At 42.8% G+C, this 23,771-nt stretch overlaps 1 protein-coding gene across 6 annotated transcripts in view; it reads left to right on the top strand.

The window, feature by feature from the left end:
- Nucleotides 1-16,911, top strand: part of LOC135901038 (polycystin-2-like) — a 72,008-nt gene extending 55,097 nt beyond the window's left edge. For all 6 annotated transcript variants that reach the window (XM_065430666.1, XM_065430668.1, XM_065430667.1 and 3 more), the window contains exons 14-16: nt 1,661-1,808; nt 4,037-4,141; nt 6,802-16,911. In XM_065430666.1, the coding sequence (XP_065286738.1) occupies nt 1,661-1,808; nt 4,037-4,141; nt 6,802-6,822 (274 nt within the window). In that variant the 3' untranslated portion in view covers nt 6,823-16,911. The remainder of the gene's footprint in view (nt 1-1,660; nt 1,809-4,036; nt 4,142-6,801) is intronic.
- Nucleotides 16,912-23,771: the final 6,860 nt, after the last annotated feature.

Here is a 23,771-nt window from a genome sequence, read left to right as displayed (position 1 = left end):
TGATAACATGCATTCGCTGTCTATTCACAATGTGGTACACTGATTCCCATGTAGTTTTTATTGCATTTTCTCAAGCTCTGTGAAGTTTGATTTAGGCAGGTCGTCAGCATTTCTAGTGATAAATGAAATTTTAGCAGTTAAGTGGTAAAGAGCACGTTAGGTGGAGTATGCTGTTGATAGAAAGGAAGACATGATGCATAACTTTTAAATTAATTCAGCTCTTGTCATGTGGCAGTCTCATTCCTTTTCACATAATGCACTTTTGCATAGTTGTGGGCTGAATCCTCTTTTAAGAGTGTTAACTACAATAATTGGAGCCGTTTAGTACATAGCATGTTGTGTAAAAATTCTTAGCTCTAGTGTCTTTGTAGCTTTCTATGCGTGCCAGTAAAATTGAATTTCATTCTTTCATCCATAGTTTCCTCGAAGCAAAATATTGTTCTGCCTGTCTCCGGATTTTCTGTTTTCAAACTCATTGAACAGTAGAGAAATTTGCAGACCTTGCTGTGTTCTTCCTGTGTGATAGCATGCAGATGCATGCTATCACTAGCTTTAGAACTAGCTTTAATGAAAGATGGGTGCCATGCTTCTACTTTTCTTCTCTCGTCTTTGGTCTACGTTGGAGACTTTACCAGAGAGATCACACAAGTCTACAAAAGTTTGCACAGACTTTGAGAATGCTCTCCACCGGCTACTTTGAGAAGGCCTTTGTGGGGTCCATTCGTTCTAACAAGGTCAATTAAAAATTTTGGCGATTAATTTCGGATTTTACCACACAATCTTTAGGGTGCTGACCAGTATGCCACTATGCGCACAAGCTCTACTCAGTTCCTTTGAAAGTTTAGCTCTGATGTGTCTTCTCTTCTGCCTGTGGTGATCATTTCATTATTGCTCAACGGGCATAGATGAATGCTTAACAGCTGACACTGCCACATGAACATGCCTTGTATGTGCGACATGGCACCAACATAGTAGTAAAGCCAGACAGGAAAAGATAGGATGCGACTGGTTTAGGGATGGATGAGATGTCACAGCGCAGATGGTCTTAAAAAATTATGTAAAACTTGTGCTCAACTGCTCCACCACAACGTCGACAAAGCATCAGCACTTCGTCAATGTTATGGTGACTTGGCAGCAGTGAATTAGAAATTAAGGCAATCATTGTGTTATATAATATTATGGAGCAGGTATAAACTGGCACCAAGGACACAGAAGTTAAACAAAGCTCCCAGAACAAAGCAAACAGGAGCCAGAAAAGTTGAAGGCAAAGTGATGTGTAGGGCAAGAAAGGGGGAAAGAAGCAAAAGCTGTTGTTCTCCACACATACATACAGTGCCCGACAATGATGCACAGCTTCTTTCTGTGCTGCTTCAAATGTTTTGTGCAACTTATGGTACATATGAAACACTATGAGTCTTACATACTGCATGTGGGTTATTTCTGTGCTAGCTGTTGCTGTCAGCGCTTCTCTTTTGACAAAACTTCAACATTTTTTACATGCCTGTATGTCATCAACTTGTGACAGCTCAGAGGCTATTTTTGACAGCATTGAAGCAGTGGAAAGGGTGATGGAAGGTTGTTAACATAGTAGATTTTTATAATTGCATTGCATGTGATCTCTATTTCTTTGAGGCTTGATGTATGTCCATGTTGTGTGCAGTCTCACCCGGCGTGTGGATCGGATGGAGCACTCCATTGGTAGCATCGTGTCCAAGATTGATGCGGTACTGGTCAAAATGGAAGCTATGGAGAAAGCCAAAGCCAATCGGCGAGACACTATGAGCAAGATCCTTGACACCATCTCAGAGGTCAGATAGCCCCCTTTGACTCTTCTTCCAATTATGAACAGATGCCACTTGCACGTAAATTGGTGCCCCAAGCATATTGAAAATCAAGTCTTATGATGCAGCCAAAATGAGATTAACATTGTAGTTCTTGCAATAGAATGGTTGATGTAGCTTAAAGCAAACTGCACTATGTCTGCTGGCCAGTGGATGGCATCAGCATGAATGTGGCAACATACTCAAAAGCCTTTTCTCTTTTACTTGTGCCCTTATGCTACTCCGACTGGTGTCATTATGCTCATTGTCTTACTTACTGTATGCAATTGTAGCCTTACAAGGGCTATTGCAGGAGAGTCAAGCAGGATTCTTGTAGCGAAGCAGTAAGAATCAAGAGAAAAAGGAATCTGTGAATAGAAAAAGCACAGTAAAAAGAAGGGATGGGAACAAAGTCAAGAAGACACAAAGGTGACCTTGTGCTACTTATAGATTGCCAACTCGCCCAAAGATTTAACCTAACAAAATTTCATTTAGAGAGATGGGAAACCTCTTTATGCTGAAGTTCAAGGGTGAGCCAAAATTACTTCATTAAAACCATTACTTCGTAGGAACTGTTGTCTGCTCTCATAGCCAACATTGCTTGCCAGAGTAAGGGAAGTTACAACTGAGTAAACTGAACCTGTTGTAGCAGTCCGCTGCACACCACTGAAGGACCAAGAAAAAAAGAAGAAAAAAGAAAAGAGTGCACATGTGTTAATTCATAATTCTAAATTGTGATACATGCTCTTCCTGACTGAGTGGCCACGATAAACTGCTGCATACGTGCACTCAAGTCAATGTGCGGCTCGTTGCTTTGTGCCCTGCGCTTACATTCTAGCGGCTGATGACTCGGATTGTCAATGTTTCATGACTGTGCCGACAGAATGCTGCAATCCTCTGATTTCCTACTGAGCTTATCATTGGATGCAAGCAGATGTTGCTAGTGACAACGAAAAAGCAAAATTTTTAACTGGCCTCTAGTGATGACCATTGTATGAGATCAGGGGCTTCCAGCACTCTATTGCACATTCACAAAATGCTGGTGAGCTGAGTCATGGCCAATAAAATATGACACAAAGGATGCAAGCCCCTTTACTGTGCATGGGGAGTAGTTTATCGCAGCCACGGTTAGCAGTTAGACTACAAAGTATTACACTGCAAGCCGCATGCTTGTCTGTTTGTATTTCGTTCCATGATCTGGCATGATGGTGCACGACGTTCAACCATGGTGCAGCATGTCGTGTGCACAGAGTGCGGTAGTCAGTGGTGTCAGTGGGGAGGCAGTAGCAGTGTAGTGTGGGAGTGGAAAGAGTAGAGTGCATAAGTAATGTTTTAACTAGCTTGAAACTGCAGCATCAGGCGAGTAATTAGCAATGTCATGTGCTGCTTGATTTTGGACCTAATTAGCGTGAACCTATCAGCGAGTCTTAGTTATAGATTAAAGAAAGGTTCATTATGCCTATTAGCAGAAATTTTTTGCTTTGTTATAATGGGAATTGAAATGCGTGACTTTCCATGAGAAATTCAACGGGAGTTACAATTACTTTGTTATATGTATCCATTAGTTCATTGTAATCCGTGTTATTGTAATGAGGTTTCACTACATGATGAGCAAGAAGGTTGGATAACACTGCAGTCAAAGCTGAACTGCTTTGCTGCAATGTTCTCTGGCACGGTGCCTACTGTCTGTGTCTGCTGTCATTGTAGTGATGCCCAATAATTTGCCTTGAATGTGCCTATTCGACATTCGACAGCATGGGAATGTATTTTTTACTACTGCTCCAATTACATCCAGATGTTCCATGGGACATAGATCAGATAGTGTTATGTAGGGCAGGATCACTCAAAAAGATGGCTAGTGACACAACACATGTTGCTGTACAGAGACCCAAAAGATGTAACTGGTGATCCTTTTCGCCTGTGCACTTATTAACTGGTGACTCACAGAACAGCCATCATTGCTTAGCACTACACATGTGAGATAAATCCGATCATTGTGAGTCATGTTACAATATGTGAAGTCTGGAATCTTGTTTTCCCAAGTATATTTGGCATGTGATCCAGATTATTCAAATCTTGAGTGCCTTCTGTTTATAATTTTGCCATGTGCTTGCTGGCTTTGCAGAAGTCAGATCACAAACAGAGAAATAGAAAAGTTGTCTCCAGGTATGGTAGTTGATGAAATGTTGTTGTGATTTTATTGTTTGCCAATGCAGAATGAGGGTTTGGATGAGAAGGGCAAGCGTCAGCAGATGGAGAAACTGGTTCGCGAGGAGCTTCAGCATTGGGATTCTGATGCTTCATTGCACACTCCACGGAGGGTGAGTGTTTCCTTCGCGATACGAAGCAATGATAGTGTACAGCAGCTCCCTTTTTGCATTTCTTTTTCTTATGATAATGTGATAAAATGATTGCCTCTAGTAGCCATGGCATTATGTATTACATAGCTTCCAACATACTACAGTAGGACCTTGCTAATACATTCTTCGCTAATTATTTTTGCCAGAAATTAATGTCTATAAACTCCACTCCTCATGACATTAACAGCATTTTCATGATTTTTCACACGAATGTAGATACCATATTTTTGTGCGTATAGCCTGCACCAAATACTACAAAAATTTAACTGTAAAGTCAGAATGCGGATCATATGCAAATTTGACCTTGAAGTGTAGCTTCACAACAGCGCTGGGCATGCTGCTGTGAAATCGCATCTCATGACAAAATTTGCCGGCATCTAAAGTTTCGTTATCTCCTAGGAAACCCCACTCCTATGTGTTGAAGCTCCCCTTCCCCTCTGTCATGTTTGCCCATTCTCCATGTCTTTTCGGATCGTCATTTTGCGTCTTTGCTGTTTTAGCATTTGGCGAATAGTGCACGTGGTGCAGGTGAATCAGAACTAGAATTATTTGAATTGCACTCTACGAGAGTCCTTTACAGTGTAGCAGAATATTATCAGCATTGCAAAGAGGTGGGGAACAGAGCTGCTAGCCAAAGATATGACATGGAAGAGCTACACATCCGTGAGATTGTTATTATAAAGACTTGAGTGTCGTTGTGTGCTGTTATTTCTGGTAGTTATATGCACGGATTATTTTTGTTTCTTTTCAGGGCGTTGTAATTGAGGGTGTGAGTTATATGAAGACGCAGGCTATCCACGGAAAAATACGGCGAAAATTGTGATATACAGGGGTTCAGACTTTCAGCTGAGTTTATTTTATAGCCGTTGTGACATACATCAGCATAAGTTTAAATGCAAACAAGAAAAAAAAAACTAATGTGAGCACCTCTTATGAGGTGTTCATATTCAAATTCCTATTACATTTGGAATGTAATGTGCAATCACTCCTTAGCCAGTTTCTAAGCATGGTGCAGTCCCAAGTATACAATTTGGAGCCTAAGTTAAGCCAAGGCTACAAACACAAGCAAACCTGCAAGCACAGCAACGCACTCTAGTAGGGTAGTCTTCAACTTTTTTGTGTTTGAGTTCATGCTGACATAGTAGCACATAATGGAAAGGTACAAAGATATCAATGGTAAGATACTTTAAAAAAAAAAAACTGTGAAAGTGAAGTGTGAAAAACAGAAAAGCAGAAAATATGAAAGAGGCAGCACTATAGGAAACAATAACCACATGTTTCCTAGGTATACTTTGTGACGCAAAATACATTTCTTGAAAAGGGACAGAAGAAAGGGAGACAGTGAAGCGCCAAACTACCAACTGTTTAATGACAGCCTGAACAAACGTATAGAAGAAAATACAACTTCCGCTCATTAAACTGTCATTACCAAACTACCAACTGTCATTAAACAGTTGGTAGTTTGGCGCTTCACTGTCTCCCTTTCTTCTGTCCCTTTTCAAGAAATGTATTTTGCGTCACAAAGTATACCTAGGAAATCTAAGCACCAACTTGCCCAAGAAGAAGTCCTTTTGGAATAACCACATGCTTCATTCTGTTTGATGCAGCCCTTGCGGAATAATCCTACTTTTATTTTTTTTGCTGTATAGTACTAGTATTGAATCCGCACATACACAGCTGTCTTCCGAGCGGTTGATCTTCATAGCCTCCATGATTTTTCTGGTTGTCGGTTGAGGTGTTTAGTAGCAACCATGAACTTTTCAAAGGGGAGCTCCTGTCAGTGGTTTTTTAGGTGTCCTTTGCTTTGCACAAATATGTCTGCATTGTACAGTAAAAGCCTTGTACCAAATGAACACACTAATACATTGAAAACAGTCATTATATTAGTACTAGTCCAATATACTATCAGGGCTTACTGCAGAAAACATGTTAAGAGCAATGACAATGGAGCCACTAGCAGTTGCAGTGAGGCACTGCTTTATGGCAATAAAGGAGGGAGAACTGCTTCCTTTGGCACTGCAGCGCCATGGGGAGTGTGTCCCAGGATATTCTGCTGGTCCCCTTACTTCTCGGCAAATGTGAACACACAAGCATTTGTAAATAAGAGGTGCTTGCAATCTGTTACAAAAGCCTTGTGTCACCTTGAGTAAGCAGTATGGCATGAGGTGTGGCACAAGGCAGCGCGAACTGTGGATTGGTGTGGGCACTCATGGTTAGTATGCCCCGAAGTGCACCCCATCATGCTACGACACCCACGAAACGGCTGCTTCCCAGCCATTGTGTCAGCCAGTGTGCTCACAGGCATACGGTTGGCTGGCCACGTAAACATCTGTGGTGAGCCGTGCTGCCATTGACATACATGTAGGCGTTCATGCTACTGCGTTCATGCGTTCATCCTAATGAATGTGCTGCACAGTGGCAGCACATTCATTCGGCATGTTCATGTAATGTTTTCCTGGCTACTATGTTCTGTTTATATGCTTTAAAAAATGTATCAAAGTGGTTCTACTCTGTAATAAATGCTGCACTGCCATAAGAATGTGCTTAATAATAGCCAGTAAAGATGTTCATGTCCATAACTGGGCTGACATGCTAATGCTGTGATTTTCTTCTTGTTTTAGGAGAGGAGCAACACACCTTGAGGCTAGACTGCTTTCGTCAAGCTGAGCAGGCATGAAGCAAGAGAGACAGAAAGGCATCTGCCTTGTGCAGAGCGAACAGCAGATATTCGCACGAAGCATCAATCTCTCGTGAGCTTTGTTGTGGCAGGCTCTCTTTAGTACGCTACCTAACACTGTTGCTCACAAGCATAAATGCTTGCTTTGCCAGCTTGCAAATTACTATGTGAGAAAAGTTAACTGAAAGTTTACTTTTGGAAGAATGTATACTACCAGTTTATGTGTGCTATTGGCAGTTCCTCTATTACATAGTTCATCTGTTTCAGCCTAGCTGACAGACCTCCGGTGTTCTGCCATGGCATTATTGTCAATGGCCCAGTAGGGTGCCGTTAGTACCATCAGTAACACATTTTGCCTGAAAGAGTTGTGGTAGCTTAGGGTCACATCTGTACTCATTCAAAATGGGCTCTTGCCGCCCTTATTGTTGGCACTTTTACAGAGTTTACAGGTTTGATGCATCGTGCAATGGGGCTTTGGTCTGCCTCAAACTTCTGAACTTTCTTTCTGCTTTATTGAGAGAGCACCTGGATTTGCACTACTGAGCTGTACTGTTTGTTTGTATTTAACTAGTGTAGCTTGAGCCTTGGCAGGCTGCATTGCCAAGTGGTTGTAGTGCAAACCAGTCCCAACTTTAGTGTTTCCATCATGTGCTTCTCACTTAGCTGATTGAAATATATGTCCCTTATATCACACAGCAATGTAAGTGAAGTTGGTGATAAAAAAAAGAGATTTCTTCTTCTAAAGGACCTGCAAGTACAGTAAACATGAGTGAAAAAGCATATGCTAAATACCATCTACAGCATTTCAGCAATCATATGCATTCCTGTTTAGATGAGGCAGCTTTGCAGTCACGATTCCACATTGTTTTGGGAGCCTGAGTTTTTAGTAGGTACTGTTACCTGCCTTTGATGTGTACTGGTTTTACTATAGAGGGACAAAAAGTACCATTCTCATTCTGGCTTTGCATGTATATTCCCATTTTCCCCACACATTTGCCTTGGCACATTATAGCCTGCACGGCTGCCGCGCCATACAAATCCCAAATCATCATCACCCTCCACATTTGCTGTCATTCACAATGCTAGCAAGTTACAACTGATAACTGTAGTTGTGGGAAGCCTGTTATTGGACAGCTTTTGCCTTGTAACATTGTTTGAAGTTGTTCATTGTTTGCTTGTATTAACCCCCGCTGACTGTTGCTGCCGTTGTCGCAGAAGCAAAAATCAGCCATCCCTTATTCGTCCAGTATTGGACTCAAAACTGCTGACCTTGAAGGTTCAGCAGGCACAACCACCTGACCCAATAATCACTACACCATCCTATTTATTTACTTACTTTCTTATTTACTTATTTACTTAATAATTTATTTATTTATTTATTCTGCATGCTAAAGCTTCAAAGGGGCTATTAGAGGAGTAGAGAGCGTGAAGTGCAATGCATGAACAGATTACACAACCAGACATGACCATGCAACAGGTTCCAAGTGGTTTACTTGGAACCTGTTGGAACCTTGGTAAGGCTAGATACAGCCATATTTATTTCCATGGGGCCTCGCAACACTGTGCCACACAGGTGTAAATGTTTAACTCAAACTGGCTGACAAAACTGATTATTTTTGAATTTCCATTTGAAACAGTCGGCAACTACAAAAAAATTGCTCCCACACGGCAGTTAGGACAATTATCCAGATACGTTAGTTAGTTAGTTCACCTGAAGTAGTACTTGAGGCAGTTGTTGTGGATGAAAATTGAGGCAGATCAATGAGAGATATGAGCTACAATGTGTGCTATCCAGCTCATAAAAGAGATCATCGCCTTCTTCCAGTGGACACATGCACATGCAAGTGTGCTCCCGTGTGTGAAAGTAACAGACCCCCTCCTTCGGTATTAATTTAATTTTTTCGTCAGCTAGGAAAGGTGTCATTATTTCAAGTTGAAAATGTTCTTCAAGTATGTGAATGCGTACAGCCTAAGCTAGAGTGGACAGTAGCTGCTTCATCAAGTGATGCCCAATCATGGCTTGAAAAATGTTGGAGAGTATTTAACTTTTGCTCACAATAGTACATCCTTGTCAAATTTCTACCCTGCTCTATGGGACAGTGGTGTGATATGTCACCTTGGTTCAGGGCCAGTTACCTCTTTCCTTACAGCGCCGTAGATGACCAGTCGATTTATTTGATGATTTTAATCATGCTGTGAAACAAGGTCAGAACGATTTGTGCACCACGTGCCGCCACGTGCATAACCTGAAGGCTACCGTATTTACTCGAAGATGGGCTGAACGCAAAGATAGGCAGAGCCCTATACATTGAATTCGCCGAGAAATAAAAAAATTATAATTCAAATGTAGGTTGACCTATATCTTTTTAGAAAAACAAAAAATTTAGAGCATGACGCACCTTTACTTACAGCAAGCTCGGCTACTAAGTCTTGCTAGTCGATGCGACAAGCTGCATCCTCGTCAAAAGTGCCAGAGAAGTCATCCTCGTCAGATGCTTCACCGGCATCCTTGGCACACCGAATGACGTCGCCCTCGGCGCATTTGTGTGTGTCGGGTATGCAGCATTTCCTAAAGCCAATCTAAATAATCTCCACACTGGTTCTATGGCGAGTGTGACAGAGAAGCTGCATTAGCTCGGTACTTTTGCTTTGTTCACGAATGTAGGTCGATAGCTAATTTTGGGTAACATTAAAAAAGAAAAAAAAGGTCAACCTATATTCAAATAAATATGGTACTCTCTTAGTTTTGGCATCATTTCTTATCTATAAGTACATGGAGGAGAGCAAAGAAAACTGCAGCTGGATGTAACCACTTTCGTCATGAGACAAGAGCCTGAAGTGTAGTTTCCGGTATAAAAGAAACAGCACACCCTGCACTTTGGATAACTGCTTCAGATGCAGTAATTCAGCATATTCTTTTGCTGGTCCTTTAGTGTGCGAAGATTCAGCGAACTATGTTTTACCAAATTCACAGCTCCCGCTGCTATGCTTTACTTACCCTCTATGGGGCAGCAATACATATACATTTAACTTATAGCCGGTAGTTGTATCGGGTTTTGCACAACTCGTAAAAGTATATAAAGCCTAATATGTCACATTGCTATCTGCTGAATGCACAGTGCATCTATTGGTGGGGTATAGGACATTTGCCTTTGATCAAGTTACATTGGACATGTATAGGATCCTGAAGTATGAGCTTGTCCTTGGTTGGAGCAAACCAAACACTGTTCACCTTTGTTGAATGGCATGGCAGAAGAGTCAATAAGCATACAATAAGTATTTGTTGTTCTGCAAGTTTCTATGATGATGAAGAATTGCAGATGTTAAAGGTGGCACTCAAATCCTGCAGCTGCCTTATGGTATTTACATTGTAGCAACATATATGAATTCACCTTTATCCCTTGCCAGTGTCCCTTCTTTCTCCAAGTTTGGCTTCTCAGTATATTATAGTGCTATTTAGGAAAAATCGATGGTTGAAGATGAGCTTACAAGCTCCCTTCAGCATTCCAAGTCATAAGAAAGTGATGTGTGCAGCAAATACACTAAATATCCATCTGCTGGACACATTATCCAGGAATTCCCAAAGTAGCTCATGGTGTCCAGCTAGACAAGCTTGCTTGCATAGAGATGCTGATCGAGTGGATCTTCAGTCATAAGACAGGCGCATGCTTTCTGACCTCGTAATCAGCGCATAACAAGCCTGAAGGAGACAGAACAAATGGGACTGGAAGCTCTGCTACGCAGCAGTAAAAAATATATGCTGCACAATATTGCACAGAATGTTTCACAGTATTCTCTGCAATGCCTTGTGTTCTATGCCAATATTTCACGACTAAGAAATGGCTACTTGACCCAATGACACAAACATCGCATTGGTAAACTTGCCCACAAAAAATAAAATGGCATGATGTAAACTGCATAAGGTAGAAACCATAGGCACACACATGCCATATCTGCACAAACACTTCCTTACCACATTGCGAAAACAGCTCACACTATGTTTGAAGCCATGCTGCAAAGAATATAATGCAAGGTGCTTTTCTTCTTTTTTTCTGCCTTAAGATACAGGAAACTTAACTGCTAGTGACTGACGTCAGTGTGAGAGTCGACCTCTCGATTTCCTAGTGAGAATGAGGCTCGCATGCGCAGAGTGGAGTGTGGATTAGTGGAGTAGGGAAAGCACAACAAGGAGATAGGGGGAGGCGGAGGTAAATGGCACAAAGCAGCCTTCGTGTGGTGGGTTTGAGGGTGTCGAACATTTTCACTTAGTATGATGTGCAACTTGTTATCGCAGTGTACCCTGCAAAATTGCCCAGTACATATGCAGGTGGCCTGTGTAGGTGCTCACACACACAATTCTGAAGTGTTCTAGTCTAAGCCCATGGCTTTTGTCACACTCAAAGTGTTAGTTTGTGCTTTAATTTTGATACAATATTTTTGCTGAGTTGTCAAAAGCCCCCCCTCCCCCTGCCCTGACATTCCAAATAATTGCTCAAAAAGATTTGACTGCTTCTGAATTCGATGGGGGCGAAATGCGAAAACACCCGTGTGCTTAGATTTAGGTGCACGTTAAAGAACCCCAGGTGGTCAAAATTTCCGGAGTCCTCCACTACGGCGTGCCTCATAATCAGAAAGTGGTTTTGGCACGTAAAACCCCAAATATTATTATTATTATGCTTCTGAATTGACTACATTTAACAGGCAAATGAATAATTTACGCTTTGATATGTCACATAACATGTTCTGGCTAGCATTTTTTGAAATACTACTAATAATAAAGTAAAATATAAACCCTCTGAAAATCAGCATCTTTGACTGCGGTAAGGAAAGAGTTAACCATACAGTCCAACCAGATGTTTGTTTCGTGTGCTTTTGTTCTGTAGCTTGCTTACTGTGGCCTGTGTACTTCAAGTTGTGGTGTAAACATGATTATGGTACTTGTGGCATTTAAACTGCATATACTTAACTGCCACTGAGAGACCATTGCTTCAAATTTTTAAAATATATCGAACAGAGGTTGGATTTGCATGCGGCATATGCACAAATTTGTAGCATCTGAGAACCAAACAAGAACTTATTGGAGAACAATGTATTGGAATGTGGTTGTCTAATGGAAGCATTTTTTTCATTTTGTACAGTATTTATTCCATATTTATTGCTCTGTTTGTGGAGTTGACAGCCATCAATGACGTGTAAGGAAATCAGTCCCTGTGGAAAGCAGTATAGAAGAGCGTTTTCACACTGCTTGATTGACCAAGTTTTCTGCATAATGTTGAAAATGTGTTTTCTTGCATGTTTCATTCCTCACAAGATCTAGGCAATCTTGTACAATGCTATAGTATTGCCATTAGCTGCTGGTTTGGTTCATTTCTGCCACTGACACGGCATATAATATCTAGTGCTTTCATGTCAAAATACGTAGACCAGTGCAGAAATGCATACTACAGAGCCCACAGTCGGGCATTAGAGTTGACACATATGGCATAACATGACATGTCTTCCTTTTTCGGGAGCATAATATTTTTTGTTGTTGTTGTTGTTTCCGTAAACCAGCTCCAAAGAGGCATGGTGACACATAGCGTAAGCAAAAACCAGTTGACTAAGCTAGCACTTAATTTCATTGCTGTACACCAGTTCGAACAGTGAACTTTTCTGATTGACTTTACAAAAGTTGCCCAAGTATTAACCTTGCCTTAGTATTAAGTAGTATTAAGCATTAAGCTTGTCAGAAGTCTGTTTTGCTTATGCTGAAATGCTGCCACTTGTTCGTGACAATACGTAGATCCACAGCTTACCTGTAGCACTCATTAATGGGGTCACTGCATGAAAGCAGCTCACATGGGACTGTATACATTCGTCAGTGCCATGAACCATTTGTAGTAGGGCTGCTGCTTCTAACGGATAGAGTTTGAACTTTCTGGCATATATTATGTCATAAATAGCCAGTTCAAGTCAATCTGCCTTAATTGCTTGCAGTGATACTGTTATTGATTATGCCATCTTTGACACGATGACACAGACTGTTCCAGGCATCACATGTTGTACTGGAATTGTTTTTAGTCGTATAAGAGAGTTTTAGCCTGTCTGTACGTGCATTGCATATTATGGAAATAGGAGTACGTCAGGCACCTGATAATGGCTGCTGTAGCACTGGTAGTGACCTGTGGTTCAACCACAAAGCATCAAAAATGTTTTTGTATGTCATGCTGTTCTCACTAAAGGAAAAGAAAAGAACCACTCTACATTCACAATTGTGTTGCTTCTAAAGCCTCTATGCCAGCAGTTAAGTAACACAGGCCTGTCATTGCAATAACAGTTTCATCGCAAAATGATGCCACTAACGCCACTGCTGATAATGTATTGGTGCCTTTTCTTTTGCAATGAGTGATTGTCAGATAAATTTCAGATTTGGCAAATACAAAATGTCCTCAAAGTCACTGGTGGCAAGGTACTGTAGACTGGGTGTGCCTGACCCTGCAAGTCTCTTGCACGCCACCAGTGTTGCAGTCTTCTTCTGCATTTCTTTGCTGCATCCCAGTACAGTTGTTTTTATGTGGGCTGCATCCCAGTGTCATAGTGAATCCCAGTACAGATGCTTTTTATGTCAGCTCCTGGAAACCCTGCATCATCGCTAGCAACCACTGCTTCATTAGGCAGGTTCATGTTCCCATGCTTAGGCATGTCCCCGGTGAAGCCATGCAGTTTGAGTGCTGAGTGATGGAGTATAACATGTGGTATAGACTCCTCAGCCAGGCCGCAGAGCAGGCACATAGCGTCAAAGTTGTGTGTGTACATTGCTCACAGCAGTCAGGTGTGCAGCATTCTGGATCTAGCTTCATATGGGAGCTTGCTTCTTTTTGAGTTTTTGTATAGCGGTTTTCATTAAATTTTTGGTTTGACCTTATATGTACAGGGACTCAAAGCGAGTTTCCTTGCTGCTGTCACCTTCCTTTTCCTTTTCAACATTGACGCGGTCCCGCACTTTGCCTTGCCTATCTTTTTGCGGTGGTTCCATGAGGTGGCTTGGTAGAACTCCGTACGGCCCAGCAAGGCGATCCATTTGGTGTTTCTGCAGTTCAGGTGGATACATTTTAACGCTTCACGCACCCAGCACCTGTCCGGTATCTGGCTTAGCCTTGGCTCATACGTGAGCTTTGAGACTGTATCCTGTGCTTCAAAAGAGGACCATTCCATGTCTCCTCTGTATCGCTTCCTTAAGTACCCCACCATAAACTTCTAGGGGCGTCATACCCGCTTCTCTCTATCGTGTTTCTAGTCATTGGCTTGTCACATAAGACAGGCACAGCACAGAGTTCACGAACATCAAAGCTGGTGCTGCAACTGCCTTCCAGAGCTCTCTGGCGACTTCAAGTTTGTTGGAGGGCCAGAGTGGCCCTGGAGCTCAGAAAGGTACACTTTGAGATAGCTTTTTATGTCAGCTCAGTTTGATAGTGTCGACCGTAGTTCATTGCTGGAGACAGTGTCACTCCCATGCGCTTGTGGCAGGTCGTACATTTATCAGTGTTTCCCTGGAGTATGAGCTTCATTTTTGTACATTGAGTGGTCCTTTCGTGGTTCATCACCATGCATGATGACTTAGCACAGCTGAAGAGTAGGCCAAGGAATTGTGCCTCCTCTGAACACATGTCCAACAACCGCTGCAGGTCTTTTGCATTGCTGGCCAGAAGCACGGATGTCACAAGCATAGAAGAGGGCAGGTAGGCAATGAGGGCAAGCAGTTCCCTGATCACAGTAGCTGAAAGCAAGACCCATGTCACATTCAATTAGCTTCTCCATGCCAGCAACAAAAAGCATAAAGAGCAGAAGCTAAAGAGGGCATCTCTGGCACAGCCCTTTGAGTAATCGTACTGGTTACATCCTTTTGCCTTCTCGGTGGATTACAGCTTCATTACTCCTGTACAGTGCCTCTAGGATTTTCTATAAGTTTGCAGGTATAGCTTGTTCCTTTAGCAGTGCCCACAGCAGGTAATGCTCCACCGAGTCATAAGCACGTGAGATATCCAGGAAAGCTGGTAGTACAAGATCCCTTTCCTCTTTCGCCACGATCTCAATAGCTTGTGCCACCACAAACACATTATCTTCCAGGCATTCTCCCTGTCAAAAGCCATTTTGGAACTCGCCAAGAACCCCTTCACCACAGATGCCCATACATCTCCACATGATATGGCAAAGGAGCTTATACAGCGCCAATGTAACAGCAATTGGTCAGTAGCTGTCCTGTTGGTTCTTATCGCTACTTTTCTTCAAGATAAGCCTAATATGGGAGCACTTTCAGCTTTTGTGGATTTCACCATTCATCAGAACTATGCCACCAGTGTTCTGTAAATGGTAATGCATATATGGACAAGCTAAAGCTCTCTATAGTTAGCACATGGTATTTACACAGGTTGTAGGTTTCTTAGAACAGTATATTTGATGAGAGACTACGGCGTCCTTCTAACCCACTGTGAGGTTTCAGAATTTTAAACCCCACACATTTTTTTTCTATTTAACCATGTTTGAAGCATTACATAAAACTAATGCCCCCTAATACTTTTACTTTGAACTCTGGATCGTTTGGACCTGCTTTGCATGCTGTGCATGGTGTTCTGTTGTAGGAGATTGATAGTACTATAACTGGTGCTTCAAATTTGATTGTGCTTTTGAAGTAAGAACTGGAGAACTTGAAGTTTTTGTTGTACCTATTGTTCCTTGATCTGTGCATGCTTTTTAAAAGCAAACTTGCAACATTTTCATATATATGAGGCAGCTTTATTCTTGCAAACATCACTGACTGCTCACAATGTAATAAGAGCAAAACATTTGAAAGTGTCATGCCGCATTCTTTCTTGAAAATAGAGCTGTATTGAAGCACTCACTGAGCAACATATTCCTTTGGTTGAAGGGGCATGACACAGTTATCCTACTATTCTCAGTTTATCATTGTAACTGTTGTAACTGAGAGTAGAGGGGCCAATATGGCTACACACGCACAAAAAAACTGAGCTTTCAGCGCACATTTAAACTTGAAATTTCAATTTGAAATTGCTGCCTTGTAGCCCCTCCAACCGACAGAGATCACCATTTTGGCCTATTGACTGTGTGATGTTCGGAAGTGTGGGGCCACCACTGTGTTGTCAACTTCGAAACAGTCCAAAATCACATCAGACATCTTGCACTGAATGCTCTTGCACACAATGGTGCAGCAAGGGCAGCACCGTTGAATTGTGGCCACTATTATTTCACTATTGTGATAAAAGCAGCATAAACCAGAGAATACATGCAGGAACTATCTTGTGCTGATTGTGGAGATGCACATGTGAGAATGAAAGGATGCATGGCAATCATGATGTATTTCTGGCTCCTGCAATCAATTCTGGCACTTGCAATACAATATAAACATGGCTTTTGAGGTTGGCTTCCATTACTTCGAGGGAGCCATTACTGGGAATGAATTTTCATTTCATCACCAGTTAGTGTTGCCAGATTGCTGTGTGATTGAACTGTGGCATAAAAAAATTCAAATATAAACTTTCTGCTGCACTGAATGCACATAAATTATGCCAGCTTGCTGTGGGACTTGTACGGTTTAACATGTAATGCATAATTCAAGCTAGAAAATTTGGTGTGATGGCCCCTTTTGTTACCCAATTCCTGTGTTACCCAGTCATTTTATATGCTTTTTTTGTGTGAGGGTCATAGTTTAATGTGCCTGCATGCTGATATCACAGATATGTTTTTGCTATTGAAGCCTGGACAAATTGAAACGTTTGTGTTTTACATTACTGTGATCATTGTTGTTTTATGTATGAGTGATGCAGCTACATGGGGCCCTAGATGCTTGACCAGTGCTCAGCACTTTATGGTCTTGTAGCTGCACATGCTTGAAAAACACTAGTCTACTGCACATGAACATTCTCACTCAGAAATATAGCTCAGACTTGTGTCCCTCTGTACATAGTGTTGATTTCATAGCCATGAGCAACCATTTTACACTAGCTATATATGTAGATACAAATCGCATCACTGACAAATAAAGTGGTTCTTCACTGCAGCCTTCATTGATTGCTCTAAGTGCTTTTGTGTGTGTGAATTCTCCGACACTTACTGTAATAGCTGCATCAGCGACATTTTTCAGGGTCTTTTCCATTTGGAGTTGCTATACTACTAATGCAGATTGTGCACCATAACCTACATAATGAAAAACAATAGTACCCACAAGATTCATACTCAAGTCCTGCAGACTGGAATGCTGGCCTGGCCACTTGACTAGGTCAAATTGAGGCCTTTGCAGCGATTAAAGAGATTATTTTCGTGTGCCTTGCTGGCAATAGCTTAGGTGAAGGGAGTGCAGAGGCTCTGGCTAGCTGACAGTGGCATGTGCCCGCTCTAGACAAGTTCACGTGCATAGTTATAAAGCATGTGCAGAAAAAAAAAAGCAAAAGCTTGTGCGCTGCTGTAAGGCTTCCGATTTAATTTCCAGAGCAGAACACTGGGCCATGTTTTGTAATGATTCTTTCTGTGTAGTTGCCTCCTTTGTGACTTCTTTGTATGCCACTGCACCATTGCCACATGCTGCAACAGATGGTAAGAATGTGCCGTATTTACTGGCATAATGAACACACTTTTTTCCCCAAAGACGCGCATAAAGCTGGGGGGTGCGTTCATTATGCGGGGTAAAATTTTGAGCGATTTCTTTTTCCGTGGCCACATTTAAGAACCTCAGTTTTGCCTGAAATGCAAACCATCGATTGCTATAGCAAATGTGTGGATAGCTACATGAAGTAAGGGGAGTACTTTTATCAGCCGTATAACTTGCAAACATTCACTTCAATGCAAACTGATTGGCGAGAATGCAGCATGCACAAACGTATGAGGCACCATCAACTCTGCACCCTACGCAGATTGCTTTGAAGATAGGGCACACCGCGGCCATGCAATGCACAGAATGTGGGGGGGGGGGGGGGGGGTGCAGGTGGTGTGTGGATGTAGGTGGTACACACATTATCTAAGGTATGTGCCTGACATGTGACATCAAAAAGTGAGTTGCTTGATTCAGTATACTTGACTGAGGGTTGCCATCAGTGTTGCTTTTTGAGTAGCTATATTATGCTGAGCTGAAGGTCTGAGCAAAAGGATATTAGAATTATCCTGCTGCTCGTATAAGCTGCAAATTTTCCCCCAGTTTGTTTTCTTCTCTGTTGCCGAATTTTTTGTACACAGCAAGAATAATTCTGTTCAAAAACTAGTTGCTGTTCTTCTGATATATATTCTTTTAGGTCAGGGAATTTGTCCTGCAAAAGTCAGGGAAAACAGAAAAGTCGGGGAATTTTGAAAATGAGATTTGCTAGACACCTTGAGTTAACCCAACTTGAAAACAAGCCGTCTGGAAATTTCTTGGGGTGCACAGATTCGCTGCAGTCACGACATTCACTAAACTCGTGCTCACCCAATTCCAGCGATCATTGTTTACTGCGTCACTTCGTTTCAAACTTTCAAGATGCTCGCTGCTTTTGGTTCATTAACAAATTATCCCACTTTTGTGCACTTCTCTAAGCACTAGCATAGGGTGCCTCAATCGCACCGCACAGTAGCGAGAGTCCAGAGAATGTCAGTGACTGGGTGAAGATATACGGTGAAAGCACCAAAACCTTGAAGCATCCATGTGCATCCCAAAGCGCATGTGAGGATACTGGCATGCACGCTCTCCTTTGTACAGTAAACTCCCGTCAAGACGAACCAGGCTATCTGAATCTTCAAATATGCTGAACAATGTGCAAGTGCTGTTAGTTTTTGCACAGACCTCCATTTAAAAAAAAAACCTTACCGTGAATTCTTGGTAAGGTTGTGTGATTTTTTTTTTTTTGTAGCGAGCATTGATGATGGCAACTGAATTCTAAATAGTTCTAAATCTGCCAATTAAAGAACTGCCCTAAAATTTCTAAATAAAGAAAGTTATTAATGACTTTCTATAAACAAGTCTTCTGAAACTCGCATTATTAGCAGCAAAGTATGTTTGCCTGGCCAATGGACTCCTATGCAAAAGCTTCACGTTGCTACACTCATAGCCTTTTAATAAGAAATCTATATAGTATTTTAAAAAATGTTCATCTGCAGAGGTTCCAGCATTGCGTTTTCTTTTTGCTGGCGACTATCGCCTGTCCCCTTCCCCTGCATAGGGGTCATTGAGGTCTTTTGTCGATCGCCAGAGATGCCCAGCTCACAGTATGCCACATGGATGCAATCCCTATTGCTATCCATCTATGTCACTGCCACTTTCTTTTACTGTAGCTCAAATATGTGCCTAGTTTATGCAAGTCTCTGTAAAATATTTATATTGTCACATGCACGTATATGCTTCGTTGGCCATGTACATCTCATTGGTCACTACATTGTGCCATTGGCTGTGTTAAAAGCTGTCAAAAACTCGGAACTGGAGCAGACACATAATAACCGCTATAATTAGATTGGTATATACGTACGTAACTGCACTTGTATTAACTGCAGCTCACATATGAATGCATGTTAATTCCCTCATAATTGTAATTGGTCTAGCTTGTTGCCGCTATTAGCGGCGATAATTTGGAGTGGCACCCTCTCGCAAGTGACGTCACAGCTAGGACGCCGCTCGCTCCGACTCGCTGCCGTGTGCGCTCATTCCCTTTGTGTATGCTTGGGGTAATGGTGGCTCGAGCCGTACTTGTTGAAGGATATGTCGGCTTCGTTCTGCTGCCATGCCTGAACCAGCGTTCATTCTTCAAAAGCGTGTGAGTCGAGAAAATTTACGGCTTGGATATTGCAAGCTATGTAGCGTTAAAGGGGTCTACTGGTTTTGCAATGCATATATGCGCCGTGTCTGTTCATAAATTTTGCGTAAGAAGAATGTCTGCTAATTCAACACGCGAAGTTGTGTATGATGTTTCACATTCCCTTAGTACTTAGCTATGAGAGACATTGGAGAGTTTTAGGTTAGGGGACGCAAGCGGCTTGCGTCCCCTAATCTAAAACTCTTTATTGCATTTTACATGGAAGAAAAATCTTGATGTCTGGTGCCAACATGTTATCCATGTTTGAAGGACTCTGCCCAGCGAAGCTGTCATCATTATTTTTGTTACTCTGGTAAGTTGTTCTAGTCAAATGTGGCCACTTTATTAATGCATAAAAGAAATAGGCGCGCATTTTGTATGAGAAAGTTAGCTGTTACTTTCACCGCTTTCTGAAACAGGCCCCCATAAAATGAATTGCTCTTGGCTGCTAACACGACAGCGCGTCATATACAGAGTAGTTACATATATAGTTAATTCACAAATACCATAGTAGTAATCACATGAAAGAAAAGTTTCGTGGTTAAGATCGAGAGCCAATCAATTGCAAGCAATGAAATGTTTCATGGTGGCCCTCAGCAGGATTTATCGAAAATATGGCACACCCCTCACGCAACGGTATAGCAACCGACTGTCATTATGGCTAGGCACGCATTCTTTGCAAAACCCATCAGTTCACTACAACTTTGATTTGAAACCATGAAGCAGTTTTTTACAGCGCCAATTCAATGCCTAAAGTATACTCGAGGGTACTACAGCACAGCTTAGGGTGCCTAGAAAAGAAAAATTCAAGCACCTTCTTCCTCACCATGTCTCGATCCAGCATCGTTTAATTATAAATTGAGAATTATTCATTTCGTCAGTACATAAAAGAAAACCTCGCGAACCTTCATAGAGGGTAGTCTGTAAGAGTCCACCTAGTGAACTGTCAATCCGCCTTTTGCGATGCATTGTGGCGCCATCGTGCGGTGGCCACAAGAAACAATTTGGCAGGTGCCGCTGCGGGCCGCCGACAGCCGCCCCACGCAAGACTCTCGTAGGGTGCCTCGATGCCTGCCCGCCGCGCCGCCGTTCAGGGTGGTGACAGCCCCGCGGCGCCGCCATATTGGTTTGAAGAAGCGCCTCGCGCGCCCGCCGAGCTATCGTTGCAGAGGGCAGGATTCTCACCAATCGCATCGGAAGCTGAAAATTTCTGGCATGTGTGGAATTATGCTTTCGGGCTGAAATACAGAGCTCATATTCTGTTGTAAAAAAGCACAGTAGTCATGTTGGCAGAGCGCTGCGGTGTTACAAGGAGAGGCGATTGGCGAGTCGGAATGTTAATTGAGTTTTCACTGTCGCAATATTATTTCGTTTGGACGGTGGAAAATTTTTTGACAAAACCGTTTGAGAAATTACACAACGCTTATCTGTTCACGTGTTGGTAGGCTCCCTCGAAACTTTGAAGCACATGTTTCGTTTGCTGCGTTTAACAGCAGTTCACGGCCTTATATCACAGAGTCCCAGCCGTAACACAGACGCAACACTAATTTTAAAGATGTTCTTGTGCACGCCAAACTACAGAAAAAGAAGAAGTTGGGAACCAATCCCTGTGGTCGCCCCAGGTGCTCTACATGCAAACACATTCAATCCACTACTACAGTAAAAAGTACAGCGTCGAATTACACACACAAGGTAACTTCGGCTTTCACCTGCACATCAAGCAATGTAGTCTACTGTCTAGAATGCGCCGCTTGTAGCAAACAATACATAGGTGAGACCGGACAACAAATCAATACAAGACTCAATGGTCACCGCGCGGACACAAAACACAATTTACACAAAGCAGTAGCCAGCCGCTTTAATGAACATGGACATATGTTTGACAAAGCAAGGCTCTATATACTACAAACAAATTTCCGTTCCCCTCGCGAAAGGAAGTACACGGAATCATACCTCATACACAAGTTTAATTGCCTACACCCGACAGGAATTAATTTGGCACGCGGCAACTTAGAATCTTTAAAAGCTGTAACTTAAATCTGAAACTCTCATATCATCAACCAATACACAAAACACATTAGGCCACCAGCCAACTTTAATTCTTAACCTCACCTACTCTTTCATTTCGGAGGAAAAAAGGGGAGGGAGGAGGGAAAAGAAAAAAAAAGAAAAAAAATTTCCTGCCTACTACTCAATTTAATGTACTCTTTCAGGATTTTACGTCTATACCAAGTGTACGATCCCCTCCTTCCATGTACACGTGCCCGTGCCCGCCTCTGCACGCGTCACCCTCCTGTTTGCTATACCGATTTCGCCCCCCCCCCTTCCCCCTGCCCCCCTTTTTTAGTCCTTTTTTTTGAAACCCCCTCGACAACACATTCCGAAGTCAATATGCCTTTTTCGGCGCCTCAACCCAGAGTATCGCCTTCTGGATGCCGCCGTAACGACACCTACGTTAAGCGCGTGGGGCAGTGCCCCTTGAAAGACCATGCCGCTGCCTTTCAGTCTCTCCACACATTGCACCGCAGACTCCTCGTCGCCACCTTAACTATTTCAAAATTACTCGACCTATTGCTTTACCGGCCGTTCTAATGCCTCAAAAACATGCCGCCAACGACTCCCCCTGAATTACTCCTAACCTTTCGCATCCCCAACACGCTCCCAAGCCCCCGTATTGCTTAAAGATTTCATTTTTCTCTTTCTTTTTCTTTCACCCCCCCCCTTTGTTGTGTCTTGGTACGGCCCTGGCTCCCCGCTCCTTTTTTTCCTTTTTCCCCTTTTTTCTGCTTCTATTTCTTTTCTTTCCTCTCCGCGTGCCCACTCTCACGCTCTTGTCCCTTCGTCTTGAGAATGAGGCTCACAGACGTCGGACGACAGCGCCTGTTCTCTCTTGTAATCTCTCTCTTTAAAACCAGCCGCCAGCGACAACACCCGCACGTGACGTCACTGCACTAACCCTTTAAAACTAACACGCCGAGGATGACGAGGCCGCCTTTGACGAAGATAGGTCCACCTATCGAAACGTTGGCCAGCCTGTCTGAGGTACTTCAACCCTGTTTAAAAAATTTTATACCACAGTGTGCCATTCCATCTGCCAGCCCCTTTCTTGTTTTTGGACGATAAGAATACTGTTACACTGCAAGAGCGTGTGCGAAAATGTTTTCAATGTCGGTTGCTCACGAGAGCACGAAAATGCCGCCTCACCAACTCGTCGACCGCACGGGAGACACGAGCAGCGGGCAGCAACGTCGAACCAATATGGCGGCGCGTCTGCCGAACGGCGGCGCGGAGCGGTACAAAGGCTGTCACCACCCTGAACGGCGGCGCGGCGGGCAGGCATCGAGGCACCGCGGCGGGCAGGCATCGAGGCACCCTAGACTCTCGACCAAACAAGCAGCGTGTGAGACAAGACCGAAACAACGTGTACGCGCTGTCATATTTTGTCATTGTTAGCTAGCCATTGAGCCCGCTGGTGGATGCTTTAATGTACTCGAAGGTTTCTTCAGCATGACATACGGCTAGAAGAAGAGCTCCGGCAACACTTTACAAGCTCCTCCTTGGCCTTAAACCGCTGCACCTGCGGTGTAAAGTGAATAAGTAGTAAAACAGTTTGAGTGCGCACAAAAACACATGACTCGAATAGGGCATGAGGTGTCGTTCTTAGGGTGAATATCACGTTTCACCACTGCATGTCTTGCTTTATGGTGTGCCATAGTGTTAGGCGTACAGACATTCACAGGCAGTGGGGAGGCCAACAGAATGCCAAGTTGCATACGTTATTTACACACATAAAGGGTGTGTACATCTACAGAAATGCCAAAAATGGTCAGAATGACCAAAATCGATGATACCTCCTGTTTGTGGGGCACCTGTCTTCCTCATAGAAAGCGCTGCTGTACGAACATAGTGGTCGACCGTGCCCTTTTCTTTTTTTAACTGGTGCGTGTACACAAACGGCATCGGTATTGTCACGTAGTAGTGACGGCAACGAACACAGCAGCAATTGTGAATGACGAAACTAACTTTTATTGGCTGAACCTGTGCCCCACAAAAACAGGATGCACTTAAAGCACAAGGACAGTGGCGAGCACAGTCGGCGATCGGCAAA

This window comes from Dermacentor albipictus, chromosome 1 (assembly GCF_038994185.2).
Source record: "Dermacentor albipictus isolate Rhodes 1998 colony chromosome 1, USDA_Dalb.pri_finalv2, whole genome shotgun sequence".
Lineage (NCBI taxonomy): Eukaryota > Metazoa > Arthropoda > Arachnida > Ixodida > Ixodidae > Dermacentor > Dermacentor albipictus.
The sequence above is the reverse complement of the archived record's forward strand: the minus strand, read 5'-3'. Positions and strand labels throughout refer to the sequence as shown.